The 10,812-nt window shown below is 56.3% G+C and overlaps 1 protein-coding gene across 4 annotated transcripts in view; it reads right to left on the bottom strand.

Moving 5' to 3' along the window:
- GTF3C2 (general transcription factor IIIC subunit 2) overlaps positions 1 to 10,812 on the bottom strand; it is a 32,331-nt gene that overhangs the window by 6,931 nt on the left and 14,588 nt on the right. For all 4 annotated transcript variants that reach the window (XM_032775217.2, XM_032775219.2, XM_032775218.2 and 1 more), the window contains 2 exons: positions 3,718 to 3,749; positions 3,175 to 3,304 (listed from right to left, as the gene is read on the bottom strand). In XM_032775217.2, the coding sequence (XP_032631108.1) occupies positions 3,175 to 3,304; positions 3,718 to 3,749 (162 nt within the window). The remainder of the gene's footprint in view (positions 1 to 3,174; positions 3,305 to 3,717; positions 3,750 to 10,812) is intronic.

The following is a 10,812-nucleotide window of genomic DNA, read 5'->3' as shown; positions in this document are numbered from 1 at the left end:
AATGCGTGTCGCGAGCTGCCCGAAGGCCGATTGGACTAGATGCATCTCCTGCGTCCTACGCACAAGCTCCCATCCAACCCATGACTCTCTGATTTCTATAGGCGTCGCTCCTGGCCGGCCGGTTGCTTCAATATCGTTTCATTAATGATCTGCTCCACACGGAGGATGGTGGACTGCAACCACTCAGCAAAGTTTGCAGCGGGTATGACACTAAACTGGAGACACTGATAGAACTACAGGGGACATGGATAGCCCTAACAAATCTACAGGATTGCGCCCCAAAAGAAACCTGATAGGTCTTCAACAAAGGACAAAGCCTGCCCAGAGTTATTTCTTCACTAACTAGGATGGATCACAATCCCTTATTCACTGTTCCAGGACTAGTGGAGGTCTCCGACATGGCGGAAGCTAGTTCTGCCCAGGAAAAGGCTGCTCGCATCATGACACCCCACGTAACCTTAGGGCTTAACAGTGCGGCTACGAGAAGCTGGATATGAGCTCACATGTGCCCTTGTTGCCCCAAGAATCCCCCTACAGACAATTTGCGGCGGTTATAATACAGGGACTTATTGCCAGCAGATCGATGAGGAACAAGTGATCATCCCCTCTAGGCCGTACGTATTAGTACTATCCTCATTGCGGGAGGGCCTTATCTGGAGTTGCTGTGTCCAGTTTTGGGCCCCACACTAACAAGAAGCGGCATGTGCAAAAAATTGGAGATCAGCGGCAAGAGCGTGGCAACAAGCACGATGATGAATAGCCGGGCTGAGCAACTTATCACATGACTTATGAGGAGAGGCTGAGGGAACTGGGATTGTTTAGTCTGCAGAAGAGAAGAATGAGGGGGGATTTGATAGCTGCTTTCAACTACCTGAAAGGGGGTTCCAAAGAGGATGGATCTAGACTGTTCTCAGTGGTAGCAGATGACAGAACAAGGAGCAATGGTCTCAAGTTGCAGTGGGGGAAGTTTAGGTTGGATATTAGGAAAAACTTTTTCACTAGGACGACGGTGAAGCACTGGAATGGGTTCCCTAGGGAGGTGGTGGAATCTCCTTCCTTAGAGGTTTTTAAGGTCAGGCTTGACAAAGCCCTGGCAGAGGGAGGGATAGCACAGTGGTTTGAGCATTGGCCTGCTAAACCCAGAGTTGTGAGTTCAATCCTGAAGGGGGCCATTTAGGGATCTGGGGAAAAATCTGTCTGAGGATTGGTTCTGCTTTGAGCAGGGGGTTGGACTAGATTCCTCCTGAGGTCCCTTCCAACCCTGATATTCTATGATTAGCTCACAGAGGACAGGTCCATCAACGGCTATCAGCCAAGATGGTCAGGATGCAACCCCAGGCTCTGGGTGTTGCCTAAGCCTCTGATTGCCAAATGCTGGGACTGATGAGATGGGATGGATCCTGGGCTAATTGCCCCATTCTGTTCATTCCCTCTGAAGCACCTGGCACTGGCCACTGTCGAAAGACAGGCTACTGGGCTACATGGACCATTGGGTCTGACCCTGTATGGCCATTCTTATGTTTTCATAACCCGCAGCCCCCCCATCCCAGCCCTCCCTCTGCCGAGGCCCCTCAATCCCAACCTGCAGCCTCTGCCACTACTGCAGAATTGGGCTCTGACAGGCAGGGGCAGAACAGACCAAGGCTGCTGCATTGCTGGGGCTGGGACCACCTTGCTGCCATCACTGGGACAGCTCGTGGGCTGGGGAAGGGAGAGAGAGCAACAGCCCAGCACTATGTATCTGGGCTCAGAGGGCCCTGCCACACAAGGTGCTGGGTGGGCACCTGTGGCTCCTGAGCAGGTAGTTGAAGGTAGGCATTTCCAGGGCCCCTGTGCCCACCCCATCCAATCGCCCTCCTATAAGGTCTGAAGCCTTTGTCTGCAGCCATATTAGAAGAGCAGCAGCCATGAGCTCAGAAGCAGGAAGTCACATCCCATCTAAATGACATTGAAACAATGTAATATCAGGCTGTTAAGGAGATCCTGGTCTAATAGCACCCACTATCACCAGATAAAGAAACAGCTCTTAAGATGGTGAAAGAAAATGTAGTTTGCTAGCATTCTCTCTGGCAAGAAATCACTTCTCAATAGTTGTGGTTGTGAAATCCTCACTTCTTTAGGTTCTGTCATTATGGTCCCCACTTCCCGATTGTTTGTCTGATGTATGATCTCTGTCTGGTTCTTTGATTGTTTCTGTCGGTTACATAACTAATTTTGCAGGTGTAAATTAATTAAGGTGGTGGGGTATAATTGGCTAGAGAATTTTTTTACAATATATTAGGATTGGTTAGTAAAATGATTGGTTAAGGTATAGCTAAGCAGGACTCAAGTTTCACTATATAAATTGGGGTCCAAAAGGAAGTTCTTTGGGAACCAACTCCAGGACACAGCCCCATCAGGGCTGCCAGTCCTCAACACTCTGCCAATGACACCATGTAGAAAGTGGAATCCCCCAGATGACCAGATCCTGACTGGCCCCCGAGAAAAGTTCATCTGTCTTACTGGGAGTGGTGAGCATTGTATGTGTAGCGTATGCATTCTTGTTTGGGTGATTGTTAATAAATAGAGGATAAGGATATTACTATGTAAGGCTCTTTCACCGGAAAAAGACCCTGTAAACTCGCAGGGTTGCACCTGAGCCCCGGGAACAGGCTGGGGTGAGTGTCTAGAGCGTAAGGTGACACCTGAGCCCCGAGAACGGGGTGAGGGCAGGTGCCTAGAGCATAAGGTGACACCTGAGCCTCGGGAACGGGGTCGGGGCGGGTGCCTAGAGCGTAAGGTGACCCCTGAGCCGGGGAAAGGAGGGAGGACGGATGCCTACAGCATAAGGTGAAACCTGAGCCCTGGGAACGGGGGGAGAGCTGGTGCCTAGAGCGTAAGGTGACACCTGACCCCAGGAACAGGGTGTGGGCAGGTGCCTAGAGCGTAAGGTGACCCCTGAGCCCAAGGAATGGGGTGGGGGCGGGTGCCTAGAGCATAAGGTGACACCTGAGCCCGAGGAATGGGGCGAGGCGGGCGCCGTTAAGAGTATGTGAGTAGCAGAGAATTTTGTGCGGGTAATACTCCACCCTGCAGCCACGCCCTGCCCATCCTCCTGCTCCACCAGGCATCCCACCCAGCCTCTTTGGCACCCTGTCCCTGCCCGTCCTAGTGCCAAGCAGGAGGCCAACTCACCATCGTAGAAGCCAGCTGCCAGGTGCTGGTGGGGCTTGGAAGGCATCCAGGAGACGCTGAAGCACTGGCCGCACTCAGAAGAGTTCCCTGCCTGGATGGAGCCAACCTGCAGGGTGGCGATGCACTGCACCTGCGGGTGCCAAGGACATGGCCTGGATTAACAGGGTCCTGGCACTCGCCACCCCATTCAGGCCCCCTCATCAGCCCCACACCCATGGTGCCAGCCCCATGGGACCAGGCATCACGCAACACCATGAGCTGCACAACCACCAGGGCTAGTGCTCTGTAGGACCCAACTCCCATCTCCCTGCTAGACTGGGCCCCCACAGGGGGAAATGCCCTGTGCTGCTCCCACTCCACCTCCCAGCCCCACACTGCCCAGGGGCTAGGAGCCCTGCTGGAGCTCAACACTGGTGCCCCCTAGCGACCCAGATTCCCCCTGCAGTCCTAGGCCACAGGGGCAGAGAGTGTGATGGGGGTGAAGAGCTGCCAGGAACGGGAGCACGGGCTGGGCCAAGTGCGCCTGCACCAGCAGGCACTCACCTTGCAGATGGTGTGCTTTGGGAAGGGCCCACCTAGGAGGAAGGAGAGAGCAGGACAGTCAGAAAGGGCAGGAGCTGTGCCAAGGACCAGCTGAGCTGGGTGAGGCTGCCCCACAGCCCAGGTGAAAGATGCTAGTCCCTAAAGGTCCACACACTGTCCTGGGCCCCTGCGGCCTGGCAGCTTGGTGGCCTGGGATGCGAGGGCTGGAAGAGGCGCTGTGCAGTGAGATAGATGGAGCCCGATCTGGTCACCGAGCAAAGACGGAGAGGGGAGCTGATTGCAGGCATGGGATCCTAGCCCCTATCTGCCGAGAAAATCCCAGCTCCAAGGGGCTTTTCAATGCAGCTGAGAACAGCTCAAGAACCCACAGCAGGACGCTGATGCCAGATGAGGAAGGGTGTTGAAACATCAGGACAAGCTCTTAAGCGCAGGGGTGGATTCTCCACCCACTGAAGGCGTCACATTGAGCACGGCTGCCCTCAATGCTGGGGGAAAAGCGGGTGAGGTCCCCCGGCCCGTGTTATCCAGCAGGTGACACTACATGGTCCCTATGAATCTAGGAGCTCTGCCTTCATCATTAGTCGTTAGGCAGCCCCATCAGACAGGTACGTGGCCTATCAGGCCAGTTACCCCAGGGCTGCGCAGAACCTTTTGCTGAGCTGCACACAGTGCCTGGCCAGCTGGCTGCAAGCAAGCCAGCCAGAGCACTCGCAGGGCCTGCCCGCCCCTTTGGCAGGTTTATGCATGCCCTTGGCGGGGCTCAAAGGCAGGGCAGCAGGACCCCCACCACTGGTGCAGCTGCCTATGCAGGGCACACAGGCTGGCATGGACCCTGCTCCTGAGACAGGGCTGGCTGGCACAGTGGTGACCCCTAACTGAAGCCCCACCCTTGTGTCAAGAGCCTCTGCCTCCCCAGCCAGCTCAGAGGCAGGAGCTGGTAAGAAAAGCAGGGCTCCCAGGGCTTCCCCTCCATGGCACTTCTGGCAGCCCTGGGCTCATCCTGCCAGCCAGCACAAGGGCACCATGGGCACTTTGCTCTGAAGGACCCCAGACTTTCTGGGACTAGTGGTGGCAGGGGTGTCCTGGATCTCCAGGATCTGTGCCATACCCAGCTTTTAACTGTTCCTCAGAGGAACCCCTTCCGTGTGCCAGATCAGCTGGGGGTGTGTGTGTGTGTGTCCCCCACTCTTCCTTGGGGACAGGCCACACAACCTCCAACCCTCCAAGACAGCCTCTGGACCCCAGCCCTCCCTGTTTTACCCCAGGAGCTCAGCCCAGCTGAGCCAGATGCCTGGTCAGAGACTTTCCACTCTTCAGGGACTCATGCATCCAGCATGTACTTGCAGCGGCAACAGGCAGCCAGAGCAGGTCTATCAGCCCCCTGGCACCGTGTGGGAAAGTCCTTCGGTTGGCCAAGGAACCAAAGGTAAAGACACAGAATCATAGGACTGGATGGGATCTCGAGAGGTCACTTACTCCAGTCTCCTGCACTCAAGGCAAGACTAAGTGTTATCTAAACCATCCCTGACAGGTGTTTGTCCAACCTGCTCTTAAAAATCCCCAAGGATGGAGATTCCACAACCTCCCTAGGCAATTTATTCCAATGCTTAACCACCCGGACAGCTAGGACATTTTCCCTAATGTCCAACCTAAACCTGCCCTGCTGCAATTTAACATGGTCCAGCCTGGCCAGTCCCAGGGCTCCCTTGAGCCAGGCTGCTGCAGGACTGCCTTGGTTTACTGTGCCTGTCCCTTTTCCTAGATTCCGAGGCCTGAAAGGCCCTTGTGGGCAGCTAATCTGACCATGTTTCCCACCAGCCAGAGATCTGCCGCACAAGGATTCCTAGAGCAGAGCTTACAGAAAAACAGCCGATCTGGACTGAAACATTGGCAGTGATGGAGCATTCATCAGGATCCTTGGTCACTTGTTCCAATGCTTAATGACTCTCCCTGCTAAACATTTACACCTTATTGCCAGTCTGAACGCATCTGGCTTCAGCTTCCTGTCTCTGCTAGCCTGAGTAGCCCGTTATTAAATCTTTGTTCCCCATGTAGGGGCATAGTCTGTAATCAAGTCACCCCTTAACCTTGTCTTTATTAAACTAAAGAGTCTCCAGAAGCTCAATCACTATAAGGCAGGCTTTCTAAACCTTCAGTCCTTCGCATGCCTCTTCTCTGGCTCCTCTCCAATTTATCAGCATCCTTCCTGAACTGTGGGCACCAGACCTGGATGCAGCAGCAGTCGCACCAGTGCCAAACAGAGGTACCAGGATGGCATTAGCTCTTTTGGCCAGCGTTACACTGGGAGCTCATGTCCAGCTGATTGTCCACCATGACACCCAGGGTAGAGTCCCTCAGCCTGTAACTGGGGCCTGCACCCTTTGTTCCTAGTGGTGCATTTACACTTAGCCGTACTGAAACGTACAGTGCTTGCTTGTGCCCAGCATCCCAAGGGATTCAGACCACTCTGTCACTGACTTGTCCTCTTCGTTATTCACCACTCCCCCAAATCTTTGGGTCATCTGAAAACTTCGTCAGTGTTGGTTTTGTCTTCTTCCAAGTCATTGATAAAACTGTTAAATAGTGTAGAGCCAAGACCCCATCCCTGTGGGACCCCACTGGAAACAAACTCACTTGATAATGAGAACCCCCTGTGACAGGGTCAGGGCAGATGGCTACAAGAGAGTGGTCAAAAGTAGATACATTAGCTCCAGGTTAAGCAGGTCCCTTTGCCCTGGGTAAGATAACAGGAACTACTCCAGAATACTCAGGAACTTTCTAGAGCTAATTAAGGAAAGCAGGCTAATTAGGACACCTGTAGCCAACTGGGAAGTCACTAGAATTAAGGCTAATCAGGACACCTGGTATAAAAAGGCTCTCACTCCAGTTAGTGAGGTGTGTGTAAGCAGCTGGGAGCAAGAGAATGTGCTGCTGGAGGACTGACGAGTACAAGCGGTTAACAGACATCAGGAGGAAGGTCCTGTGGTGAGGACAAAGAAGGTGTTGGGAGGAGGCCATGGGGAAGTAGCCCAGGGAATTGTAGCTGTTGTGTAGCTGTTCCAGAAGGAACTCTGGACAGCTGCAGTCCACAGGGCCCTGAGCTGGAACCTGGTGTAGAGGATGGGCCTGGGTTCTCCCCAAAACCTCCCAACTCCTGATCCAACACAGGAAGATCTCTGAGGCTAGGAAAATCCACCAATAAGAGCAGGACCCACCAAGGTAGAGGAGGAACTTTATAACACTCCATCTTCAATTACCTTTTGAGACCTACCACTTAGCCAGTTTTTAATCCATTTAATGTGAGACAGGTTCATTTTATATCATTCTAGTTTTTTTAATCAAAATGTCCTGTGATACCAAGCCAAATGCCTTAGAGAACCCTAAGTATATCGGGTCAACACTATTACCATTATTAGCCAAGCATGTAAGCGCTTAATAACATCTACAGATCAAGTTAGTTGGACAGAATCTATTTCCCATAAACCCAGATGATTGCCACGAATCACATCACTGTCCATTAATTCTTGAGTAAGCTGTGTCTGTCAGTCCCGGGCCAGCCTCCTGCAGAGCCCTGCTGACTTCATACAGTCCGCCCCCAGAACTTCCCCTGGATCAGATCAGTCCTTGGGCCTCACACTGCCTGTATAGATCCTCCATTGCCGTGGGCTGGCTCTAGCCAGTCCTTAACGCCCAGCCATGTGACACAAACGCCGAGTCTCCGGCTCTGCCCCAGAGCAGCTTTTTACCCTTTCTGCCCCCATGGGGTAGCAGTCCTTAGGCCAGGGAGTCACTGCCATGCGCACCATTCACAAATTCCCAACTCTGTGGTGAGGCGGGGATGGCAGCTTCACCCTTGGGCCTGGGCACAGGACACTCAGCTACTGATAGGGCAAACTGGGGCCAGGGGTGGGAGTCTGACAATGTGGGACCGGGCCTATGGCTTTCCCTTGTGCAGCTCGTCCTGCCAACAGCTGCCCAGCAACTTGAACTGAGGTGCCACCCCCCAAATAGACCCACCGTGACTCCTCCTGCCATCACAGCCTGTCCACTGGGCCCAGCCACGCAGTGCCAACCTGCCCACCAGACAACATTCCCGCCCCCCAACTCTGGCAGTGGGCTGGGTGCCCTGTGTCTCACTCCCAGGCCATCCGACAGTCTGCCATGCACCCCTCCCCCGTCTGTCCGGTACAGCAGGAAACCCCTGGCATGGGTAACGAAGCCACCCCACAGTACAGGGCTTCTCAAACCACCCCAGTGTTCCAGACAGGCAGCAGCCCACCCCAAGGAGGCAGGGAGAGCAGATCCCCATGAGATCAGCAGGTTTAGCAGCCCCTCCCTGCCGCATGTGCCTTCCATTCCTCCTGCTCAGACCTGACAGGCAGGGCAGGCAGTGGAGAGGCACTTCAATTACTGCACAGAGCAGTCATGCATCTTCTTGGGTGCTTCAATTACAGATGGCCAGTTAGGCGGGGGGGAGGTGAGGAGTACCCATGGAGACACTGGGGTGGGGGGAGCGGCCCCTTTGCCCACAGCCCTGGAAAGGGGGGGTGCATGGAGCAGAGGGAGGGCAGTTCACGTTGACCTGGGGATTTCCAGCACCAGCAGCCCCTAGGCCATGGCAGCTGGGCTGGGATAGCTCCTCCACACTGAGCCCAGAGCTGTCTGCACTGTGCTCTGGCAGCACCAGGCCAGCTGGCAGGGCAGGAGGGGAGCCTCCACCTCACAAAGGGGGCACTGTGCCAGCAGGGATTCACCTGCCAGCCCGGGGGTATCAAATCAGGAGGCAAAGGGTGAACCCGCTGTACCTGGCTGCCTGGGGGTATAGCGGGGATGCTCCGAACTACAGGGGCTTTGCCAGAGAAGCAGGGCCCAGTCCCCACCCTGCTGCAGAGCCTGCTGCCCGGAGTGGTTTCAGGGTGTGGGGCTGCAGATGCTGATTAATGCCCTGGCACAGGCCTGCCCCATGGAGCAGTGAGTGGGCTGGGATTCACATTGTTACAGCGCCAGCACAGGAGACACTGGCCAAGGCTGAGCGAGCACAGCACCGGGCATCCATCACACCCAGCCCCCACGGATGAGCCTCCTTACTGACAGACTCAGCTGAGAGCACAGAGGCCCCTCCCAGCCCAAGGAGGAGGGGGAGAAGCCCCCCAGCTCCCCCATTCCTCAACCCAGCTCACACTTCGACACCCCAGGCAGCAGCCTGCTCCCCCCGCCTCCCAACTCCCTGTGGGCAGCTCCGAGTGGGGCCCCCCCACAGCCGGAGCATGGGGCAGAGCTGCACCTCCCAGCCTGCAGATGGTAGCACCCTCTGGTGGCCATGAGGAATAGCTGCACCTCACCAGCACCATTCCAGGTGCCTGGCCTCCCTGCTCTCCCATCCAGCCAGGTGGGGACGTAGGTGGGAAACTCCCCATCAGCCTGTTCACCTTGGCAGCCCCCTTGGCAGGCAGGCTCAGAGCCCTCGCCCTGCCCACGTGGGGTGGGCACTGCCTTATCTGCAGCAGGGCTCCCAAGTATGTTCTAAGCTCGTCGCTGGCTCTCGCTGTCTGGCAGGGAGGCCTTGGCCAGGATGCAGCATGTCCAGCAGGCGCTATGGAGGTGCAATGCGTCAAACGAGGGGCCTGGTGCTAACATGACATGGGCATCACCCAGACACCTGCCACGGGCAGCGCCTCCTGGGGCACACCCCCTACCACCTGGCCTGGCCCAGTCCCCTTTCTGCAGCACCCAGCCTGACCGTTTGAAGAGGGAACCCCCATGAACAAGGGAGCGCAGCCAGGCTGGGGGAGAGTCTGCCAGGCCAGGCAGGGAGAGATATGCCCCACAGGCAGCCAAGGGGCACAACTAGGCTGGGCTAGCTCATGGAGAAATGGCAAACAGCCCTAGCGGTGCTGATGGCTGGCTCCTGCCTGTCGGCAGACAGAGGCCAGACACCCATTCTTGCCCTGCGTCCCCTCGCCAGCTCTCGACCTGCTACCCAGGGCATGCCTGGCTGGCCTGAGAGAGGTGGACAACTCCAAGGGAATGCGCTGAAGTGGGCTGAGTCCTTGCTGGAGGAACGCACCCAGTGAGCAGCACTGGGAACGGCCTCTCCCCCCAATCCTTCCCTGGCTGTCTTGGGCTCCCTTGGACCCTTCCCAAAGCCACCTGCAGCTGCTAGATGAGCCGGTCAGATGCCGGGGCTCCAGCGCCACCTCCCCGGCTGCCCTTCGCCACGTTCCAGCCCCTACGACCATCGAGATGGCCCCAGGCCTGGAGAACAGCTGGCTCCAACGCCCTTGAGCCAGGCTGAGGCCATCTGGCCCCAGGGCCATCTCCATGGGCGAGGGTCAGGTCAGTCCCCGGCCTGGGAGATGGATGGATTCCTCGCTGAGCTCTCACACAGCAGCACCCAACAGCACCACCACCGATCACCTCCATCCAGCTCGGAGCCTGTCCCCGTCCCGGCAGCGCCACCGCTGCCCACCTCCAGCCGGCTTGGAGCCCAGCCCCGTCCCAGCAGTGCCACCGCCACCGATCACCTCCGTCCGGCTCAGAGCCCATCCCCATCCTGGCAGCGCCGCCGCCCATCTCCAGCTGGCTCGGAGCCTGTCCCCGTCCCCATCCTGGCAGCGCCACCGCCCACCTCCAGCTGGCTTGGACCCTGGCCCTGTCCATGACGCCGCTGACCATCTCCAGCTAGCTCGGAGCCTGGCACCGTCCTTGCAGTAACACTGGGGCCCTAAGCGATCCCAGTGCCGGCATTCAGGGGCTCCCCCAGATCAGCTGAGGAGACCAGCTCCATGCACCCCAGCTCACTGTGGCTCTGACCTGTATCTACCAGGTGTCATGTCATATGGCACTGGGAAACTAATGCCTCGCTGGACATTCATGTTCTTGCATGATGTCCATGCAGTGTGTAGTAAGAGTTAAGGATACACACTGGAATTCCACTTATGGGTGTTTAAACCAGGCATGTCAGGGGAGTTGGTAAACAGGTCTGCCCTAGACAAAGGAGGGCGTCTTTGCTTCTATGCCCAGCCTAGAGTCAAGCCAAGACAATGCAGGTCCATTTATGTGCCAGGCAAACGAAGCCCCATGCTACCAAGTGAG

This window comes from Chelonoidis abingdonii, chromosome 3 (assembly GCF_003597395.2).
Source record: "Chelonoidis abingdonii isolate Lonesome George chromosome 3, CheloAbing_2.0, whole genome shotgun sequence".
Lineage (NCBI taxonomy): Eukaryota > Metazoa > Chordata > Testudines > Testudinidae > Chelonoidis > Chelonoidis abingdonii.
The sequence above is the reverse complement of the archived record's forward strand: the minus strand, read 5'-3'. Positions and strand labels throughout refer to the sequence as shown.